Source organism: Pseudorasbora parva, chromosome 20, assembly GCF_024679245.1.
Source record: "Pseudorasbora parva isolate DD20220531a chromosome 20, ASM2467924v1, whole genome shotgun sequence".
Lineage (NCBI taxonomy): Eukaryota > Metazoa > Chordata > Actinopteri > Cypriniformes > Gobionidae > Pseudorasbora > Pseudorasbora parva.
The window spans coordinates 40963680-40987671 of record NC_090191.1 but is presented as its reverse complement, the minus strand read 5'-3'; the positions used below and the strand labels follow the sequence as shown (position 1 = coordinate 40987671).

Sequence of the window (23992 nt, the reverse complement as noted above, 5' to 3'; positions counted from 1 at the left end):
ACCTGCAGTACCAGTTTTGGCCACAATCTTACATACACTTCCTTTAAAAAAATTATGCAAAAACAGCTCAGTCAATAAACGTCCGTGGACCAATCAGGTGAATCTGGGGGCGGGGCAAACATTTTGAGTCGACTGGATGATTGCAGTTGCAACACGAGTTTAAACAACATCAGAGAAACTAGCACAACGATTGAAACGGCAGTTAGTGCCCATAAACGTGCCTTCTGTTCAATCGTTTCGCCCGGCCTCTTAGGCTGTCATTCCTGGCACACATAGACCTTGAGGACAGGAGAGAGGAAAGAAAGGTGTGATGAAGTCAGACACCGGAAACGATCCAAATGTCACCCAGACCGCTGTCTGACGCCTCACGGCAGGGACACACATTGTTCGCATTGACTGCTCAAGCAGGGCCACCTGACAGCCCTAAAGAGACGTGTCACTTCCTGTCCACGGGACGTGCCGAGTTCAGGCCTCACTTCAAAAACCTCTCAAAGCCATTAAAGCTCCTCAAACCCCAAACTCTTTCAGAGATGAATCGCTGGCCTAAATAAATAATGGCTCTTACCGGTGCACTTTTTAAGGCTTCCTGGACGTTTTCCGTGCATCCCCAGCTTGCATCCGAAGTTCTCCTCCCAGAATTCCGCGAACCAAACGTTCCTTCTGTTGTTGGAGAGCGAGCGGCTGCGGAAGTAGCGATCGAATGCTGAGGAGAGAGAAGTGAGGAAAAAAGGGCAAGAAGGGATGATTTACTGAGAATTACAATGGCATTGGCAGATAACTTTAATGAATTAAATGTGACATTTTGAAGTAGAAAGAGATAAAGGTTCCTAATGTTGTTTTGTCTCCTAAAATAGATTTACATACATTCAAGTAAAAAAAAGAAAAAAAGAAGAAAAAAAAACACTTTTGTTTTCTCATAATATACATAGCAAAATCACTTCTTATCTCACAGCTTTGATTAAACCCCGCCTACTTTGCTCTGATTGGTCAAATGGCCCAGTCTGTTGTGATTGGTTGGCCGCTTACAGCTACTGCTCTTTCTGTGTGTGTGTGTGTGTGTGTGTGTGTGTGTGTGTGTGTGTGTGTGTGTGTGTGTGTGTGTGTGTGTGTGTGTGTGTGTGTGTGTGTGTGTAGGTGTAGGGATGTTTTTGTGAAATATCAAGGCTCAAATGTGTATAATGACATGGCTATGACATGAATTATAAGGAGAGGGTGTAATATGAGGACATTACCCATGTCCCCACTTTTCATAAGGCTTATAAATCATACAGGAGGAGTTTTTTTTAGAAAGTAAAAAATGCAGAATGTTTCCTGTGATGGGTAGGCTAAGGGTTTTTTTGTGTGTGTGTTTGTGTTTGTGTTTGTGTGTGTGACACAGTTAAAAAAAAAAAACACTACTGTGACATAAACATTACGTGCATTATATAATGCATTTAAAAAGTATTATTATTAATTAATACAAATTATGGACCGGGAAAGGGAAAGGAGACAAGCATCTAAAGGAATGACAAACATTTATGTCAGTAAAGAGGCAGAGCATTCTGCAAATCCTCAGCGGTATTCCTGTCTGGCTGTCTGTGTCTAATCCATGTCCCCATAGACACAATTATACAATATGTTTTGACAAAAGTGCTGTAATTGGTGGGTCTGTTCCCGAGCTGTTGCATGCAGAACTGAGAGCCGCTGCTTGAGGGACAGCGCTATGATTACTCGAGTGCAGACAAACACCAGGAGGAGCCTCGGATGCACTTGCCACTATATGGATACGATATTAAGTGTCGGACTGTGATGCTAATTGTTAGCAATGCTTGTCTGACGCCATTGGAGTGTGGACACTAATGTCTCCACTAAGTCTGAGCATTGCAGTCTAATGGCTGAACTCAGGTGCACTGAGAACTTTTTGCTATGGAAATGAATGTGAAATAGTTGACTAGTTTAGTTGAATAGCCCTAGTTTTTTGTCTACAACAAAGGGATCATTAGAAGGAAAAATTAACAGATTCCATCACAGCAATAAATTATATTTTAGAGTTTACAGAATTGAAATATTTATAAGTAAGGAAAACTCCCATCGTGACCGCATCACCACCTCGGGTGTGCGTTATATTTCTAATAATTCAACGGCCCGTCGACAATTATTACACTTATAATACGGTTACCACACCTCAAGGCATCGATCCGATGATATATTTAAAGGCATTCGTCCGGTTTTGCCAAGAGGGTAATCTAGCACTCGGAAAGCGTTCCACCCATTGCTAACCAAGCCATTACCTGCTGTTAGCATCCCATTGACTCCCTTTCATTTTTGAGTCACTTTGACAGTGAATAACTTTACATCTGAGGCGTTTAAAGACTCCATTTGTCCATTGTTTATTTCTAAAGAAACACACAATGCATAAAAGGCTCCATTACCTTGTATCTTACACTATCGCCCCGCAGAAGCTGTTTTTGTAAAAATAGGCTAGCGATTGCGTCATAACCAACACGACTCTGTCGCACAGTTGAGAAATTACCGTATAGACCTGAGGAGACGCTCGCAGGCAATCTTTTACTGTCTATGAGACAGTCGGGGGGACGTGGAGACATAAAGTCTGATAAAGTCAAGGGAGAAGAATGGGGAGAAGCCGATAGTGAGCCAAAAGCAACGGGAGAAAATATTTAAACAACGTGATTCAGATTTCACTTTCCACAACTACTAGAAGACCTACAGCTGTCAGACAGGAGGCTCACGTCACATCTACGTCCTCAAGCTCAGTCTGAGCCTGCGCAGTTCGCTCAGCCATCAGGAAGTGAGTGCCTCTAAATTACCTCACGTTCCGCCATTGATGTCTATCAGAACGCTCTGTCCATTTCTTTTACTGTCTGTGGGTTTTGTACTTAAATCGCTATTGTGAGTAGGACTGTTTCTTTCGCGTCTCATCCAATGGCTCTTTTGCTAGACTCGTTGATAGCATTCTACTGCAGTTATTAATCAAGTTATCAGAAAGAGCGAGAGAGTGACAAAGACACACACACACACACACACACACACACGCTTGTGTAAATTAGGCTACCTCTGTGCGTCTCCAAAAAGCGCTGTTATTACCACGCTAGTGGTAAATGTCATGTGTAGCCTTTAAGTTGCTTTACGTTGTTTTTTTAGTCCTGCACTTTCCGTTATTACTGGAACTACATTCGCTGTGCGTTTCCCAAAAAATAATTACACACCTCAGAACGTTCATCAGCTAATCAGATTCAAGCATTCAACGGCCCCGTAGTATATTAGTAACTATAAATATTTCATAATATTACTATAAGTAGTATTATTAATATAAAAATTTCACAATATTATTATAAGGAAATGCAGCCTTGATGGGAAAAAACAAACAAAACAACAATAACATGACGTAGTGGATCTGTCAGTCGTCTGTACGCACCCTCCACCGTGGCTCGTTTGGGCAGGATGGTTATGGCTCCTTCTGCCACTCTCTCCTGCTGAATCACAGGCGAGATTTTGGCGCCCCAGCTGTCTGACCCCACCCACAGGAAGTGACCCGTCTGGTTGCTCCGCTTGGCAGCATCCAGCACTCGTCTGTAGACAAAAACAATGATACATCAGCCTCAAACAGCAAAGCACACTGCAAGCACATCCATATCTTATCTAGTGAAGCGCTTGAGTTCAGATAAATGTGTGTCAGGAGCTGCAGGCATCTGTTAGCTGTAACTGATATTCAAATAGAGACACGCTCTCGATCCTCACTCATGTCAGAGACTCAGAGATTTAAAGCTGGGATTACAACGGTCAGCCTTAAGAAGATCTTGCCCAGCTATATTTATATATATGTATATCAGAGAGAGAGTACAGGAGTACAGTTGAGCTCATTATGTCACTGTGAAACATGAAGAGAGAAGTGACTGGAAGGAACAAATTATTTAATAATATCTGGATTAACTGTGTAAAGAATCTCAAATATGTCAAATTTTTGAGTTCCAAAAAGTGAAACTGAGATAACCAATGCGTAACGGAAAAGGTCCAAATCAGTTATCAACTAAAAAAGAGATTATGTTGGATATAAATTCAGCTAAAAGTCAATGTCTCAGGGAAAATGCACCAACCACGTTCACTTTGTATATTTTTTCTCTCTGAAAATGCTGGGTTTAGGATCCTTTTATTTGGTTATTTTTTAATATTTCTACTCAGTGCTGGGTAGGGTTTGGTGATGTCTACCAAATTGGCATTGTTGTCTACAGTGTCTACGATGTCTACAGTGAAACATTGCAATGGACGATGACATTGGGGGCTTGCGTGTGAGCATTAACCCGTTTAATCCCACCGATCAACGTTTTTGTCACTCTAAAAGTGTTGTTGTTGGCATTGTTGGTGATGCAGAAGTGAATTATCAAGAGGACGAGGCAGATGTCCACAAGAACAAACCAGTATGACCCACCAATCGGCTCTCATGAACATCCAGCCCATACCTCAAGACACTTCACGTCTGAACCATCACACACACACACATTCATTGCCAACTGCCAGAGATGCCGCACACAGTATGCACGTCTAGGAGGTCCAATACATCCGCAAAACTGGGATTAACAGCCAAAACCTGTTTTCAATTGAAGAATTTGTATGAATTTTGACTATGCTACTTTCCCACTGGTCATTATTGTGACCGAATATAAAACCTAAAATGTCACTAACTTAACCAACATAAAATCAAAGAGGGTCTAAAGTTTGTGCGTTAGGGAGATCTAAGGAGTAAAATGCATGTACTCAGTTTGCAAGAAATAATTTGGGATTAAGTTAATGTGGCACACATCTGGAGAAAGAGAACTACGCATCCACTGAAGGGGAACGTAATCAGCGACAGGAAATATTATATATTTAAAACTGACATTTGTATATTCTGAGTTTCAGGATCTCAATATTGACCTATTCTTCCTGCTGAAGCTTCACGTCTTATTGCCTGTGTCCACTTTTGTTTATTAAACGCTAGCCTTTTGCTGGAACAACCCAGCAAAAGGGGTTAACGTATAAAACCCCCAAAAATAAAATAACCCAGCATGTATTCTGTCCAATGTTTAACCCTGCATTTTTTTAGAGAGCAATGTGAAATATTATGCCCTAGGTCAATCTGTTAATAAGCCCAACATGTAACATTCCTTTTTGTCCCTGTTTTGCCTGAGCTTGCTTTAAAAGTCTATGTTACTTGAGTATGAAGTCAGATTAGTATTTGCCTCCAAGGCATATAAATAATTATTGTACTCCTCAGCAGCTGTTATATCAACAAACATATGTATAGATGGCAGGAAAGCCAACATTTTTTAGTCGACTCTGTGTGGGGAAGCCAAATCTCGGCACACAGAGCAGCACCTCGGGGACCGGCTCAGGAAGGCTGTGAGGGCCTCCACAATCTGAAGACGCAGAGGAAATTAGAGCATCCCTCCCTCCAGGCACAGAAAGCCTTACTTAACAGCCTCCCCAGCATTTTTAATTGCTTTCCATCTGTAGTTAGTGCCGTAAAGTTGGACAATATACAGGTGGCGACTGAGATAAAGGCGAGAATTGAGCAAAGGCTGCTGGGAGGGACGGTACATTAGCAGAAATGTGTTAATGAGTCTGTTGTAGCTGTTCCTCACCGGATATCAATCACTGGATATCTCTACGGCTGAATACTTTCATACTATATAGTAGGTGAAAAACAGTATGTGACAAAATAAGTATGTCTACTCATAAAAGAGTAGGCAAAATAACCTTCTTCCAATGAGATCTTGAAGTGTGCATACAATGGATGCTTTACTATCTCGTGAGGCTACAGGAGAGGTTTCTGGGAACAGTTTTGAACGGCGCCTTCATGTTCCAACAAAGCATCGGTCCATAAACACATGGATGAGCGAGTTTGGTGTGTAGGAACTTGACTGGCCTGCACAGAGTCCTGACCTCAACGCAGGTCGCGGTTTCTGTTTGCGTCACCACAACATTTCGGCCGTATTGTTTCGGTGATGAAAGTTTTTCGGTGTGAACATTTTTGGTAGCCGAATATTCGGTGCATCCCTAATATATACACACACTATATTGCCAAATATATTGGGACATCCCTCCATCCCTCCATCCCTCCTGTATTAGGCTTGGCCCCTTAGTTCCAGTGAAAGGAACTCTTAATGCTTCAACATACCAAGACATTTTGGACAATTTAATGCTTCCATCTTTGTGGGAACAGTTTGGGGATGGGCCTTCTTTTCCCAACATGACTGCGCACCAGCCTCGGCCCATAAAGACATGGATGAGGAGTTTGGTGTGGAGGAACTTGACTTATCTGCACAGAGTCCTGAGATCAACCCGATAGAACAGCTTTGGGATGAATTAGAGCGGAGACATCAGTGCCTGACCTCACAAATGAGCTTCTAGAAGAATGGTCAAAAATTCCCATAAACACACTCCTAAACCTTGAGGAAAGCCTTCCCAGAAGAGCTGAAGCTGTTAGAGCTGCAAAGGGTGGGCCGACTCCATATTAAACCCTACGGATTAAGAATGGGATGGCGTTAAAGTTCATGTGCATGTAAAGGCAGACGTACCAAAACTTTGGCAATAGCTATAATGTATTTATTTCACCCCCGGCTCTTATGCCACGTTTGCTTCTGGAGCATCAGTGAATGTTTGAACATTTTTTAATAGCTGTGTTTGAGTCGCTCAGTCATCCTCAGATCTCAGAATCATACAGTCACTGCTGGAGAGGGTTCAGATAAGCAGAAGATGCTGGAAAACTTAAGAATGTTTGGAACCTGGAGGATTTTTCTGAAGAATAATGGTCCGTTTAACTGCTCAGGACAAACACGAGACTCAAGAACAAGTATTAAGAATCAAGAATCATAACATTTTGAACAGGATCATTTTTATAAATTCAGTTTTTTTTTTGTCTTGTTGACCATATGCAAACATCTTTTATGCAAAATATCTTATTCAGGACAGGACTAAATAAAAAACAACATGCATTTTGTATAATCCCTCTTATTAAATTCAAATTAATAACATTTTCTGCAAGGGGTTCATATTATTTTTCTTGCCACTGTACACTAGACAGAATTCAGTATGCAGGTATTATATTGGGAAGCACAGCCAGCTTCCTTTCTACTTCCTCTTTCCTTTCTTCCTCAAGGCACTGATGAACGGTTTCATCAGCTGGAGATCTTTAAGAGAACAGGAAACGGTTAGCCAGGGAATGTCTTTCAAGAACACAAAGGGGACACCTGATATCATCCTCGTTCGCAAACATGATGACGGCCCGGGCGTTGGGGGTCTCCAGGAGGCGGCGGATTATCTTGTCGAATTCCCCAGGCCTGGGTTCCCGCGGGATTTTCAGAGACTGAGCGATACACACACCACCTAGACAGACACACACACACAGAGAGAGAGAATTGGGCTTTGTTCATTCAAGTCCACAAAAAAATAAAAAATAATCTGTTAATTCAGACTGTAAACTTTTTAGACTAAAATAAACAAAACAAAACATACATAATCCTAGTAACAAACATAGGGATTCATATTTTAAGGATGCACACTACAGTTCAAACATTTGGGGTCAGCAATATTTTTTTCCCCCTCAATTTCTACTTTTATCCAGCAAGGATGCATATTGATCAAAAGTGACATTTATAATGTTACAAAATATTCTATTTCAAATAAATGATGTTCTTTTGAACTTTCTATTCATCAAAGAATGAAAAAAAGTGTTTCCACAAAAATATGAAGCAGCACAACTTTTCTAACACTTGTTTTCAACTCAGAAATGTTTCTTGGGCAATCCTCATATTAGAGAATGATTTGTGAAGGATAATGTGACACTGAAGACTGGAGTAATGATGAACCATTCAGAAACTACACTTCACTATATATTCACATAAAACAGTTATTTTAAATCGTAATAATATTTCGCTGTTTTCACGGTATTTTTTAAATCAGACAAATTCAGCCTCTGTAAGCAAAAGAGACTTATTTTATTACAACCCCAAACCTTTGAATTCAGGGACGATGGTAAACCAATAAAATCTGTAAAAAATAAAAATAAAAGTAAAACATCTAAAACAAGCACTATTATGCAATTTGGAGCAGGTATGCAAATACTGGATGGCACGCGAAAATACACTAATTCTGATGACTCAAACATCTCAAACCCATTGCTGCTGTGAACATAAAATAAGCTCTTTCCGCCAAGCTCCATCCCTCAAATCGCGTCTCCAGATGCTTAACATCTTTTATTTAAACTTAACACGACAGACTTACAAAAATCAGGTCTTGACAGGCCATATTGAGGTGGACAGAGTCATATTTCATATTTAATGCAAGCTCGATTATACCATTAACGTCCCACACGGGGGTGAATGATGGACTTCTCCTGGATGTAATCTCCTCCTGTTACAGTCCATTTAATGAGAGCCGGTGTTTCCCGTGTCATTGTGCACTCGACGAATGAGTCTCCTTATACGTTCTGTCACAATGACAAACACTAATTAGCTTTAATTAATGCCCCTCACGATGGTAATCACCAATCTGTTTCGTTCATGCCCTCCTCTGATCCGTGATGACTGGAAGTTTATGCCATGCAATATTTGCTTGGGTTACAGTATGGTGGAAACCATTTCTTTTTGGCCATAAATTGTATTCTGAAGGATCATGTCACACTGAAGACTGGAGTAATGATTCTGAAAAAGCAGCTTTGTTCACCGGTATTAATTATACTTTAACATATATTCACATAGAAAACTATGGAAACGTCTCGTTCCCTGAAGGAGGGAAAGGAGACGTACGTCAGAACTAGACCGACGAATTGAGATCAGATCCCAATTTGTCAGTCTAGTTCTGACGTACGTCAAACGTGACCGTCTGAAAGGGAACGTCTCGGTTACGTATGTAACCCTTGTTCCCTGAAGGAGGGAACGGAGACGTACGTCAGAACTAGACCGACGATTTGGGATCTGATCTCAATTCGTCGGTCTAGTTCTGACATACGTCGAACATGACCGACTGAAAGGGAACTTGATTCGACCAAGTATAAGAACGTTATCTTGCAATTGCGTGGTATAAATGCAGAATTGTGAGTTATTAAGTCAGAATTCTGCACTGCAAAAAAATGCTTTTCTTAGTTTTTCTTCACGTTTTTTTTTGGTCCAAACTTTTACTAGATAAGTACAAATTATTGTCTTGTTTTGAGGGGAAATAACTCAAAATTAAGTGAGTTTTCATTTAAAATAATCTTAATTCAAACAGAAAACAAGATTATTTTGTTTACCTCATTGGCAGATTATTTTCAACAAAAATTCACTTCAATTTTAAGTTATTTTTCCCCCAAAAAAAAGACAAAAATAGTTTTTTTTTTTTTTCAGAATTGAGAGTTTGTGTCTTACGCAATTATGAGATAAAAGGTCAGAATTGTCAGATAAAAGGTTGCAATAACCTTTTTTTTTATTATTCTGTGGCGGAAACAAGCTTCCGTAGAAAACAGCCATTTTAGATTGTAATAATATTTTACTATTTTCCTGTTTTACTGTATTTTTGATCAAATAAATGCAGCTTTGGTGAGCAAAAAATACATACAAAAATCTTAACGACCCCAAACATGAAACGCACACCTATTGAAAGATATTTATTCTTATATACCTCGTAGTTATCTCACTGCAACATGGCAAAAACGGTAATAAGTCATTTTGTCACACTTCAACGCTGCTTGTTGGGAAAAGTAGCTTGCTATAAGAAAAGCTGAAAACAGCTAAGCTACTGTCACGCTACCGAACCAATGTAGCAACAACACGGGGCACGCAGCGGCGCACTGATGTCTCTCCAAATCTCCTTCCAAATGCAGAATGAGGCTTTTATGTGCCATAAATGGGGAAAAAACATCAAAAGGCCAAAGAATTAGCATTCCAGAGCTTGGTGGCTTTTCAATACACCAAATTCCTTTTACATTTTGTGCTTCTCCTTTTATTGTGCGTTCAATGGCAGATGCAGCAGTCTTTGTGTTGCGCAGGGACACATATTCAGCTAAACGGTGAGGAAGAGAAACACTGGCTTTACTAAAGCTCATAAATTGATTGCATGGGCAGACATCAGCATTGCAGCATGTTGCGATGGGGGGGGGGGCTGGAAGATTTGGGGCTTGACATGAACACTGAGATAAGCAGCTCCGCCTACCACTGACTAACACATGTGTCAAACCCAGAAATTAGTCACTTCACAATTAATATGCATGAACGATTGCTTTCAAATATGGCTGGTTTATTTTTAGTTGTGAAAGAACAGCAAGGCGTCATGCACTCACTCGAAACCTTCAAAACAATTCACTGCCATAACGCTGGAAGTGTGCAGCGACTTCTCTAATTGTTTAAAGCAGCGGTATGAAGTCATTTAAGCAGCTCATCTGATGCAGCCTGATAATAAAATGATCCATCTTAAATCAGGGACACGACGAGCTCCAGCGTCTCAGCTAATCTTTAATGATTGGATTTTCACCGCGTTATGAATCACGAATTATCTAATTGTATCCAACCTCACATGTTGCAGCTCAAACACACACATGGCTAATGGTGTAATTTATTTCCAACGATGGGAAACTGAACATTTTCCTAAGTGAATCGGTTCACATGTAATTTTCTTTCCTGTTTGGGGGGCCATTCGGTGTGTTGTGACTGACCGAAGGCAACCATTTGGCACATCATAACACATTCATTCTGTCCAAAACGGTTCATAGTAGCAATAATAGGAATAATAAAGTTAATGAAATACCTAAATACCAAAATAGAGACACTAATAATATAAAATTGACTAAGGAAGAGACACTGAAAGTGTCAATGAAATAGATTTGTGGCCATCAATTTTATATCAATTTATCTTTTACAACATAGCATTTTTGCCAGATTTGCCAGAAATGGATTATATATTAAATCTAGATGATGTAATGTCTATTTTTGAAATAATCTAGTGATTTTAATAGTAAAATACCCCAAACTGTGGTACTATTAGTATAAAAAAGAGCAAGGACGAGATGTTAAAAGTTACACTGAATTGGATTTGTTGCCAGTCAAAATTGCCAGTCTAATTTCTTTTTTTCAATAGTGTTTTTGCCAGATTGTAAACACCAAAAATGGTTTAAATACTAAATCACAGTGAGATCATGCCTATTTTTTCGATGATCCAGTGAATTTAATACTAAAATACTATAAAATACCCTAAAAGTGACACTAATGGGGAATTGTTGCCATCACTCTGTCCAAAATGGCTTAATATAATAAAGTGAATTAAATACTCAAATACAAAAAAGAGACTCTGATAGTATAAAACTGAGAAAGGAAGAGATGCAAAAAGTGTCAATGAAGTGAATTTGTTGCCCATCAGCCCAAAATGGCTTTTTATATCAATTTTACACTAATTTATCTTTTTCAATATAACATTTTTGCTAGGTTTTCAAATGCAAACTTTTTTTATATATTAAATCACAATGAGTGTATGCCTATTTTTTTGTACAATCCATTGAATTAAGTAGTAAAATACTCAAAATAATGACACTAATGACATAAAATGGACCAAGAGACACAAAAAGTGTCAATGAAGTGGATTTTTTGCCTGTCCAGATTTTGTATCAGTTTTATACCAATTTATTTCTTATTGCCAGATTTTCTAACCCAAAACTGGTTTGTATATTAAATATACAATAGATGAGGTAATGCCTGTTTTTTTGGGATAATCCAGTGTATGAAATACTCAAATACTGAAAATAGTGACACTAATAGCATACCATGGACCAAGAGACACCAAAAGTGTCAGTGAAGTGGATTTGTTGCTTTTTATATGAGTCTTATACCAATTTATCTTTTGCAAAGCCAACAATGGTGTGTTTATTAAATCACAATGAGGTAATGCCTTTTTCTTTTTGGATAATTACGTGAATTAAATACTCAAATACAAAAAGAGTTAGAAGAGACACTAATATATAAAAAGAGACACTAATATATAAAATAGACCCTAAAAGTGACACTAAAAGTGACAATAAAGTGGATTTGTTGCCCGTCTGTCCAGAATGGCTTTTTATTTAGGTTTTTCTACCAATTTATATTTTACAATATAGCATTTTTGCCATATTTTTAACCCAAAATAGATCATATATAAAATCATGATGAGGTTATGGCTAATTTTTGAACAGTCCATTGAATTAAATACTCAAATACCAAAAATAGAGACAATAACAGAGACATTGAAAGTGTCAATAAAGTGGATTTGTCACTTTTTATATCAGTTTTATACCTATTTATTTTTGGCAATGGCAATTTTGCCAGATTTTCAACCCCAAAACTGGTTTGAATATTGAATCACAATGAGGTAATGCCTATTTTTTTTAGATAGTCCAGTGAATTAAATAGTCAAATACACAGACAAAGTGACACAACTAGTGTAAAACAGAGACGCTAAAAGTGTGAATGAAGAGGATGTGTTGCGTGTCATTGTGGTGGGGATGCGTGTTGAGCCATTTAGGCTGAATGCAAACATGAAATTCACAAACATTCTTTTGGGCTCGAGTCATGAGACACATGCTTAATGGATATTTGATTCATTCCACATTAGTGCCTGTGTGACAAAGCATGTTTCAGGACGGTAATGGCAAAGGGCTCAGCAGCACAATCCTTATTATAGTGGCTTATTACACCATCCATTAAGCAACAAAATTGTGCCGTGCTTCCTCGTGTTGAGATATTTAACACTCTCCGAAATGAAGAACCACTGAGGTGGTGCTACTCTTCCTGAAGGAGCAGATATCAGGCAAAGCAAATAACGCTCAACAAAACGCATGTATCAGAATGGCTGTGCTATAAAATATCCATATTTAATGCTTAATATCTCATGTGTAGTATTGTTTCCCCATGGAGCTGACCTCCTCCGCTCTCTGCATGAGGTGATTCGCTCGTCAGTTCCTCCAAACATCAAATGTGGGACGTTTCTCACTCATGAAAGCAGAACAGAAGTGTTTATTCAACATCTCCACCCACACACACATCACAAAGGTGTTCGAATACAACCCGCATCCACCCACACGCGCGTGCCTGACGCCATGCGTTTCACACCACGGATTCACTGCCATACGCTGCCGTTCCACGCGAACCAACGCTGACGAATGTAAAATGCATGAAGAACACGACAATCATTTTGATGCCGAGCATTTCTGTGCACCGAAGCAGGACTAACAGGATTGAGGAGGGACCTCGACTGCTTGGACTGAACCACAGATGGGCTGGATTGTGTGGAAGCTCGTTTGTGGATGAAAGTAGAACATGAGATACACTTCGAATGAAGAACGTCACAGAAATAAAATCAGATTTTGAGATACATAATTACACAAATAAATAGGAATTGTGAGAAACAAAGGCAGAATTACAAGCAAAAAAAAACACACATTTTAAAATATGAAGTCACATAAAATCTTAATTCTAAGAAATTAATTCGGAATCATGACATGAATTCATCTTTATGAAAAGGTGGAATTATAAGATATATAAAGTCATAATAATGAAAAATAAATTTTTAAATTGTGAAATATGAAAAATGATGTCAGATTTATGAAGTCATAATGGAACGTCTATGAGCTATAAAGACATAATTATGAGAAATAAAGCTAGAATTGTGAGATATAAAGTCCGAAATGTGGAAAATAAAGTTTAAAATTATGAGATAAAGTCAATTATGAAAAATATCTAAAAGCATAATATAAGAAATTGTTTCGGCATTGTGAGATATAAAGACAATTATGACAGATAAAGGTGGAATTAAGGATAGAAGTGGAAAGTCATTATGAAAAACATGAGATAAATTCAATTATGAAAACTGATGTCAAAATTATGAGATTTATCATGAAAAGATAAGTCATCATGAAAAACGTATTTGGAATTATGAGACGAAAAGTCACTTGTTTAAAAACTGTCTAACGATGAGATATAAAAGCATAATTATGAGAAATAAAGGTGGAAATATGAGATATAAAGTCATAATTATGGAAAATAAAGTTGAAATTATTAGATTCAACTATGGAAAATATATTTAGAATTATGAGATAAAAAAGTCACTTATTAAAAAAGAGCATCTGAATTATGAGATATTAGAAATAATTCCTGCATTAGGAGATATAAGGACAATTATGGAAAATTAAGGTGGAATTATGAGATATAAAGTCATAGTTTTGGGAAGATAAGGTTTAAATTATTAGACTCAATTATGAAAAACATATTTGGAATTATGAGATAAAAAGTCACTTATTAAAAAACTGCATCTTAATTATGAGATATGAAAAATAACTTCGACATTATGAGATATAAAGACAAGCATGGAAAATGAAGGTGGAATTATGAGATATAAAGTCCATAAATAATTATAGAAAAGAGAGTTGAAAGTATTAGACTTAACTATAAAAAAAATAAGTCAGAATTATATAGATAAAAAATATATATATGTAGAACTATATATTTAAAAAGTCACTTAAAAACTGTTTAAAAAAACTGCATCTAAATGGAGAGATGAGAAATATATAACAGCATAATTATGATAAATAAAGGTGGAATTATGATATATAAAGTCATAATTATGTAAAATAAAGGTGGTATTATGATATATAAAGTCATAATTATGATAAATAAAGGTGGAATTATGATATATAAAGTCATAATTATGGAAAATAAAGGTGGAATTATGATATATAAAGTCATAATTATGATAAATAAAGTTGGAATTATGATATATAAAGTCATAATTATGGAAAATAAAGGTGGAATTATGATATATAAAGTCATAATTATGGAAAATAAAGGTGGAATTATGATATATAAAGTCATAATTATGGAAAATAAAGGTGGAATTATGATATATAAAGTCATAATTATGAAAAATAAAGGTGGAATTATGATATATAAAGTCATAATTATGAAAAATAAAGGTGGAATTATGATATATAAAGTCATAATTATGAAAAATAAAGTCTGTTACAAAAAACAATGTCAGAATGATGAGAAATAAGCTTTGAATGTTGATATTTTATAGTAAATTGTCCACATGAGCTGGCCCGTTTCAAGCTGACCTGTGTTCAGTTTGCAATTGTGCAATGCAAGTTATGAAATAATAGCTTATAAACCAATAAAATGAAGCAAACTTTGACATCAAACACACTTGATCCGGTGCTGTGAAAGCGCCGTGAGTCGTTGCATCAGCACGAGTTTAGAGTGCCATTCCCTTTGTCCTAAAAAACGGTTTGTGCTTCGTTCAACACTCCTTCGTGGCTCTGAAAGAGACGAGTTTGTGTTCTGCAGCCCAGAGGCACAATGGGAAGGGTGCTGCTGAAGACTTTGATGTGGGGCATCTGGTAGAAATAGCCTTGGACGACAGAGGAGGACATATAACTTCACTCGTGCTTGGTGAACCACGGCCAATTGGATTCCGAGGACGGGATTTGGGCGAATTAGGACAGTACATGCTGCTTTAAGACTCAACTGAACAGGGATACTTGGTCTAGTTTGGTGCTGAGGTCATGCTTGTAACTGATACAGCCGCCAGAGGCTTTATCTTAGAGCACAGATCAATTGTCTTCAGCCTTTTAGAGAGTTACGCTAGAATCTGAAGCGAGAGGAGTGACCGACGGCCTCAAGGTCAGATCTCTGCTCTAAATCCCACTAATAAATCCCTTTGTCCCATTCTCTTTGTTCCAGACGCTGTCCGTTACTCTCAAGTGTTGTTCTCACTTATCAATGAGTCAGACGGATTTGTTTTGTCTGAGGAGTTCGACGGTCGCTGTACGAACGCAAACCTGTGAAGATGTGCCGCTTCGGCAGAAAGATCTCATTTCCCTGCATGAATCCTAATCAAGTGTCTCGCTATTAAAGCAGGCTTAGACTTGCCTGAGGAAAACAACAAGAAACAAACCGAGACAATAGTACGTTCATAAGCGTCCAACTAAAATAAAGGTCCCAAAAGGGGATTTGTAGAAGAAGAAAACCATGTTTCGGTTCTCCAAAGAACCTTTGAGTGAAGATTTCTTAAAAAGAACATTTTTTTCCCTTTACATTTTAACAATCTGAAGATCCTTTTTCACTATTAAAGGAACACGCCACTATTTTTGAAAACAGGCTCATTTACAAACTCCCCTAGAGTTAAGCAGTTTTCGAATTCATTCAGCCGATCTCCGGGTCTGGCGGAAGCACTTTTAGCATAGCTTAGCATAGATAATTAAATCTGATTAGACCGTTAGCATTTAACATCATGTTGGTTATTTCTTAACCCATAAACATAACAGAAACTATTTTAAACAAACAGCAGAACATTAAACATTACTAAATCTCACCCTTAACATAAAAAAACCTATATTACACTTAATTTGAACATTTACCTCATTTTTGAGTTTCATGGCAAAGCATGCTGGGAAATATAAATCCCAGCCCATTTTCAGTTCAATTTAAGTTTGTCTAAATGAAGAGAAACCAGTTCATAAAACCCAAAGCAATGAAACTATTCAGATTACTTCAAATGTGTAAGTTTAGTGAACTCAAAAGAAAAAGAAAGTTCTAAATACTCATAAAAGTTCATTTAATTGAACTCGTTTGTTTAATTTGAGTTGGTTCTACTCAAGCCAGTTCATTATTTTGAGTGTTAGGGTTTATATTGAGTGCAAGTATACAAATGTTCAACATTTTTCAGTAGAATTTTTTTTATTTAAAGGGATCTTTCACCCAAAAAGATAAATTTTGGTATTTTTTTCTGCAGCTGCCGTTAGAAGCTCCGGTTCCAATAGAAACCCGACACTCGCACTTAATGCATATGTTAGCCTGGAAAAATACACGTTTTAAAGTTATTTGAGAATAAGAAACAACATTTATGGGACATTTCATGTTGCTAATTTATGTTATTTAATTGTTATATATTTTGTTTTTGTTTTTCAGCTGAACTCTGGAGCATTCAATAAAAGCTTTATAAAAGTGTCATAGAAGTGGTCCAAATAGTCACTCTGATCGGTAGGGCTGTTCAATTCTGAAATTTTTGGAACTGATTCCGATTTTTAGTTCTGGAATCGATTGAGTTGTTTCCAAGAATTGAATCCTCACTGTTGTTTTCGAATCTTTTTTTCGATTTTTATTTTATTTATTTTTTCATGAAAAATTGAAGGGAGCTAGTCTTGGAGTGACCACAGAACATAAAGATGCAGAGAGTATTCTCTAAAGCCTTCTTTGTAAAATGAAGATGCATTTCAATAACTCTGATTGGTTTTAAATTGTAATTATGGATTCCCCTGAAATGGCCCATTGCCCAGCAGTAAATGTGCTTTTAAAAAATAAAATGAAAACAAACACACACACACAACTCATTAACTGTGTGCTTTTGCACAGAATGTACAAGGCATACTGTTCACTAAAATAACTACAATATTAACAACATTATTGAAATAAGAGTGTGCGGCTTATTTGTCATTCAACTGGCAAGAAAGTTGCGTTCGTTACTATAGCAACAGTAAAGGCTCTCGGTCATTAATCTGTGCTTTAGGTGTATTTTCTTTCAGAATTATTATTGGATTATAGAAAGAAGAAAAAAAGCCTTTTATTTCTACAATTTCTATAGAATTTAGACTTATAGAACATACCTGTGATTGGGCATCAATGTAGCCTAAATATTGTATGTATTGTGTGCTTTGGGTGCAAAATGTTGTAAACTTGTCCAAGATGCAGGATCACAGAAGGAAGCCATTAATGACAAAAAACTTTTCAAAAAATGAAAATTTGATGTTTAACTGCTGACCCCCAGGGCATCCAAGATAGGTAACTTTGTTTCTTCAGGAGAACACAAATGAAGATTTTTAACTCCAATTGTTGAAGTCTGTTAGTCGTGTAATGCATGTGAATGTCACAAAATCTATGAGAGTAAAGAAAACATGCACAGACAAATCCATGTTAAACCCTGCAGCTCGTGATGATACATTGATGTCTTAAGACATGAAGCGATCGGTTTGTGAGAGAAACAGAACAGTATTTATATATTTTTTTTACGTTTAATACAACACTATGTCCAACAGCCTTGAGCGTGCGATCACTTCCAATCACTGCGGTCAATGTCCACGATTTGGCGCAGAGATACGTGCGAAAAACCACTTTCAGCGTCGCGTAAACTACACCAGATCGTGTACATCGACCTCACTTATACAGGAAGTGATTGTGTGCTCAAGACTGTTGGACAGAGTGGTGTATTAAAGGTAACACATTTTATAAATACTGTTGTGTTTCTCCCACAAACCGATTGTTTCGTGTCTTAAGACATCTATTTATCCTCACGAGCCACAGGGTTTAATATGGATTTGTCTGTGCATGTTTTTTTTTTTACTCTCATAGATTTTGTTACCATTGACATGCATTATACGAGCAACAGCTGGAGTTAAAAATCTTCATTTGTGTTCTGCTGTAGAAACAAACACACCTACATCTCAGATGCCCTGGGGGTAAGCAGTCAAACATCACATTTTCTATTTTTTGTGAACTATCCCTTTAAGTCAATGAAAGGTAATAATGGCTTTATTTGAATGTTTCAGCATGGCACACCATAAAACAAAGACGTTTGTGACGTCATTACATGATGCTAAACAACTAATTGAAACACATTCAAAGCATCGAAACAAACTGTCCAAATTAATCTTTTGCAGAAATGAAATGGACTTCCGATCACTATTAGTGTGCGAGAGACAAATTAATTATCTCTGTTTAACTGAAAAGGGGTCCAAAAGAGGAGTCAATTCCCAACTTTGGAGCCGACTCTCGATTCCCAACGCCTTGGAATCGATTATTCTGAAATTGATTCCCAGCTCTACTGATCTATACGATGGAGGAAGAGTCGTGATTTTGACTTTAGCTCTCTTTAAAAGTAGTAGAGGTGCCTGATTCTTAAATGAGTCATTCTTTTAAACAAGTGAACGATTTGATTCAGTTCACAAAAACAATACGAGTCGGACTGATCTGGTTCTCAAGTCCAACTCGATGAATGGCTCACTGGAAAGAACGTTTATGGGTTAATGTAGTTTCTCATGGATTCAGAGGACATTAATTGTACTTTTACGGTGTCTTTGCTTCCTTTTTGAAGCTTGAAAGGTTCAGTGCTTATTAATTGCAACCGCTTAAAAAGACAATGACCAGTGTTCTTCAAAATGTCTCCTTTTGAATGACAAAGTTGAAGTACGGTAAATGATGAACCTATTCTTTCAAGTCCATGAAAAAGTCCGTTTGATACTCAACTAAAGGGGTACTAGTAAAGATGAACCCATTCAAAACAAGAGCTCCTGAACATGAATCCCAAACTGTGATAGAACCTAAAGACCAGACAACATGCAGCAAAAGCACGCTTACATTATTCCACTGGAACGTTATGACTTTCTCTAAGAAGATATGAAAAATTCATCACCATTATGACAGAAGAACTGCGTAACCCCTGCTGCCGCACAACTGAATATGGAGTGAGAATATTTCCTTTTCAGTGCAGTGGTTGTGAATGTGCCGTGACAGAAAAGAAAGAATATGTCTGTCGATTAGTATTGAAACGAAGTTCTTCCCCCTCCATCTACATCTCTCTCTGCCGTCACGCCGTATGCTGATTTTTGGGCCGTTGATTTTGCTGGTCTATTAGTCTCACTATGCAATTCAAATATTGACATTTTTAAATGCACGCAATATTCTGTCAGGCTTGCAGTATGAGCTCTGATGAGACTGATTAATGAAGAGAATAGGAAAGAGGGAAATCATGTTACATATCATTTAGCAGATGCATTTGCAAAGTGACTTATAATACACAAAACTGCAGAGCGATGGGTCGTGAGTCACCATTACCAAACCCTGCTTTACTGCCAGCATGGCACTGGGTAATAACGTCAATTCTTTAACTAGCAAGCATGGTGCTTAACAAATACTATTTAGCTACAGGAATTTACTTTGCCAAAGGCAATTTTTTAAGGATGCATGAAAAAAAAGTATGCACTTTTTCCATGTTTTTTAAAGTGCACTCAGTAAATAAGTGACCCAATAGAATGAAGCACTTATCATTAGCCATGCTTAACAAGCCAAGTAAGATGTTGAGAACTTAATTTTATTAAATTACATTTTTGTACTATTAAATTATATAATAACATACTTGGTTGTATCAGATTGTCTGTGCCTTCAGCAAACATAATATAATAAGCTCTACAAACTCAAAACTAATAACGTTCTTTACTTGTGGGTCCGAGTTTTAAGCTGAGCATTAACATTAAATAATTTAGCAATACAGAATTGTCTCAGTTTGTCTTTAAGTTTCTATAGAGTAAATTCTACACACCAAACAAAGCATGCAAAGTGGAGGAAACATTACAGAACAAAGCATGAAACACTCTAATGGTGACATGTTACTTTTATAAAAACACTAAGGAGCATTAAAACATCAATTCATTTTGAAAAACATATATTTATGACCTCATGCTTTGACCAAAAACGCAAATCCTTCAAGTGCTTCATCAAATAGCCTCATAGTTGCACCCTAACCAACATTTTACTTTGGTAGCACCTTTAGATACCCTATACTAACAATAAGTAACTTTGTACCTACCAGTCCTTACTGTATTAGTAGACTGTTATGTCCAGGTTAAGTTGACATGTACTTGCTTATAGTCAGTAGAATGTCTGTTGGCGTACCATTATATGAAGTGTCACTGTGTAATATTTTTAATAGTTCATACTAAATGGTAGCCTGACAAGCCTGACCCACATCGAGATGTTTGGTCTGGAAACTCACCATTGACAGCTCAATCTGAGGGGCGGATAAACGGCTGTCTGTCAAACTCCCTCTGCACGCGATAGGATAGCGCTACAACCAACCAGAGCAACGAAGGTGAAGCGGAGCTCGCTGACAGATTAAACTTTCGCCGTATCTGGTCGGCTAAACTCAGAACACATCTTCCCTTTTTAAGAATGACTTCAGTGCCGTTCTTTGTTCTTTTCTCAGAGAAAAGCTTAACTCCAAGTCTTCCAGAGTCGCAGTCAATACTGATTCAAAAGACCGCCGTTCGCCAGTTTCTGTGTTTACTAGAAGCACGCAAACGCAACTCGGCCGTCGTCATTATGGCCCCGCCCACCGACTCTATACACGATGTGATTGGCCCGACAAGAGTTAGGCGAATAAAGCTCAGAAGGGTATTGAGAGTTGCTAGACGACACTCGCGGGCAGATTAGATTTGCTGCCGCTAGGGTGTGTCTAGATTTCTAGGCTAACTAAATGGCCTAGCAATTGACACATTTTAAGGAATGTCAACTTTCTTTATTCATTTCATACAGTAGTTCAGTCAAACCGTAAAATAGTGACAAAATATGAAAACTATTTTTAGTGTAGTGTATCCCACACCCTTTGCACTAGATTATGGCTCTGTTTACACCTGGTTTTAAGAAGGGTTTTGGTCGATCAGATCACAAGTAGACGAGGGAAACACATTCGCTGGTGTTTAAATCCATCTCTTCTGTCAACTTTCAACAACTTCTGTCCTGATTTCTTTGGGGGGAGGGTATATGGGAGGGTAAATATATGAGTTTTTTCAGATCTTTCAATCTGATGGACAAAATTAGCTTGTGAGATTTGAACGTGACCAGAGACAGCATAAAAACACACAGAGAGCAGCAGCTTTAGTTTCTGCTCTGACAGATGTGAGACCTGCCAAACACTGTGAGTGCGTGTTTGGACGCAGAAATGGGGAGAGTATCACATTTTTCATCTTCAGACCAAATTTGGGTCTCCAAATCCCGTCTGGCTATCGCGCTTCTCATAGTTTATGCATTAGGTCAGTAGGCGGAGAGCAGGGTTTTATTTTTTAGTGGCTGTTCGAATGCATTTGACCATGAGCATTTAACACTACGAAAGCAATCCTCTGGAAGTTGTCAAAAGTTGACCAGCTCAAAGCGTTTAAGACCCCGTTTACATCTGTATTTAGCATCACTGGTTCGTCCACTTTTAAGCTGATCAACCAAAACGCATCGTAATACCAGCTAAACAGGGCCTTTGACTCCTATATTCCTGTCAAGTCGCGGACAAGAAGCATTTCAAAATACACATTGCTTCCCGACCGATCATCTCTCTCCGTCTTTAACAACGTGCACAATGTCATTGAGAAGGCAGAAATAAGGACTGTCTAATGGGAACAAGAGTTACACTCTAAAAAATGCTGGGTTAAGAACAACCCAAGTTGGGTTGAAAATGGACTAACCTTAGGTTGTTTTAACCCAACGGTTGAGTTGTTTTAACCCCACAAAATGGGTTGTTTTAACCCAGCGGTTGGGTTAAATGTTGCTTAAGACAACCCAATTGCTGAGTTAAAACAACCCAATCGCTGGGTTAGTCCATTTTCAACCCAACTTTAGTCCAGCATTTTTTAGAGTGTAAGCAAACAATGGCTGCATGTTTTGTACTGGCTGTCTTGTCGTCAGAAAAGCCCAAAATAAGTAAGAAAGAGGATGGACAGGCTGTCAATCTTCCAAAGAGAGCTTAAGGAAAAAATATCTATAAACCTTTTCTCCATTGCATAATTCAACCTAGTAGCGCCTACGGATCGTATTGATTGGGCCAAAATTGGGCTGATATTGTGTAGTCGTGACGGACAACAGAGCAGACGAAAACACAAGCTTTAGCACTGCTCCGTCTGCAACACAAAGTCACAATTCATCTCACAAGACAATATCAAAGCAGGACCTGTGTGTGAACCTATTACTGAGATTTTGAGTCTGCTATGACATGAAACTAGAGAGACGCACTCTAGACGGCCTTTGGATTCGTAGCCCAATTACTCTTAGGGATCTTACGAATGTGGACCGTATCAGTATAAAGAACGTCACATCTGAAGAGACTGAAACACTGGAGACCATTAGGGTTTGATCATAGAAAGGACAGAAGCAGAGAAATAATAGAGCCGTCATACAGTATGCGATAACACAGTCTAGAGCAAAGAAGCTTTCAGAATATAAATACCAGCCTCCTTTGACCCAATTACTGCTTACTATTTTAAAATAAATAGTGTGAAAAAGAGTGTGCATTATGCAATGATTAATATTTCAAATCTGTTTAGCTGAACTCTTACAGCATTAAAGGGCTCATGAATTGATAAATCAGCTTTCCCTTGAGCTTTTGATACATAAAAGTTCATGTTAATATAAGAATATCCTGTACGTTTCAGAGCTGAAAACTGCCTTGTTAGTCAAATAAAAACTGATTTATCAAACAAGGTATCTGCAAATTTGCCTGACATCATAGAGCCCCAACAGAAGAAGACAAACACCTAATTCTGTAGCCCCGCCCACTGATTCGCGAATGACATGTAATGGGTAAATAACACAGGCCCACATGGCGCTAGTCTCAGCGTCAGTCGCCACGCCCACAGACCGTTGGCTGAACGTCTGATGCATATGGCAAAACAAGCTGTGATTGGTCAGGTTACATGTCACTCAAACATCCTCTTGGGAGTCAATCTGAATGTCTGGCTGTGCAAGACTAATGTGGCGTTAAACCAGATCGAGCTACCAAGCATTAAACATGTGCCTGGTTGTGGAAGAACACAGTCGCTGTATAAGCTTCCTTCGGATGCGGATGAACTTTATTTTTAATGAAGTTCCAGCTCACGTGGGTAAGACATTGCACGTTTGTTCACTCCATTTCACTGCGGATTCTGTTGTAAACAAGAGATTGTATTTGCAGACACAAGGAGATTAAAAAAACGATGCTGTGCTTCTATATTGGATCCGACAGGAATCCAACACACTCAACTCAACACACTTATGTGAGTAAAAAAAAATTGTATACACCGTAAAACAAATATTTAAAAAATAAGTAACCTGGTTGCCTTAAAATTTTGAGTTCATTGCTTAGAGTAAATTTTTAGTTTCATTGAGTTAATACAATGAACTTTTTGGAGAATTGAGAAACTTTTCAATTCAATTATTCAATTATTATTATT

At 37.8% G+C, this 23992-nt stretch overlaps 1 protein-coding gene across 2 annotated transcripts in view; it reads right to left on the bottom strand.

The window, feature by feature from the left end:
* The window catches only part of grm8a (glutamate receptor, metabotropic 8a), a 275021-nt gene that overhangs the window by 88353 nt on the left and 162676 nt on the right, over nt 1-23992 (bottom strand). For both annotated transcript variants that reach the window (XM_067428552.1, XM_067428553.1), the window contains exons 4-6: nt 7227-7362; nt 3416-3570; nt 566-703 (exon numbers count right to left, since the gene is read on the bottom strand). In XM_067428552.1, the coding sequence (XP_067284653.1) occupies nt 566-703; nt 3416-3570; nt 7227-7362 (429 nt within the window). The remainder of the gene's footprint in view (nt 1-565; nt 704-3415; nt 3571-7226; nt 7363-23992) is intronic.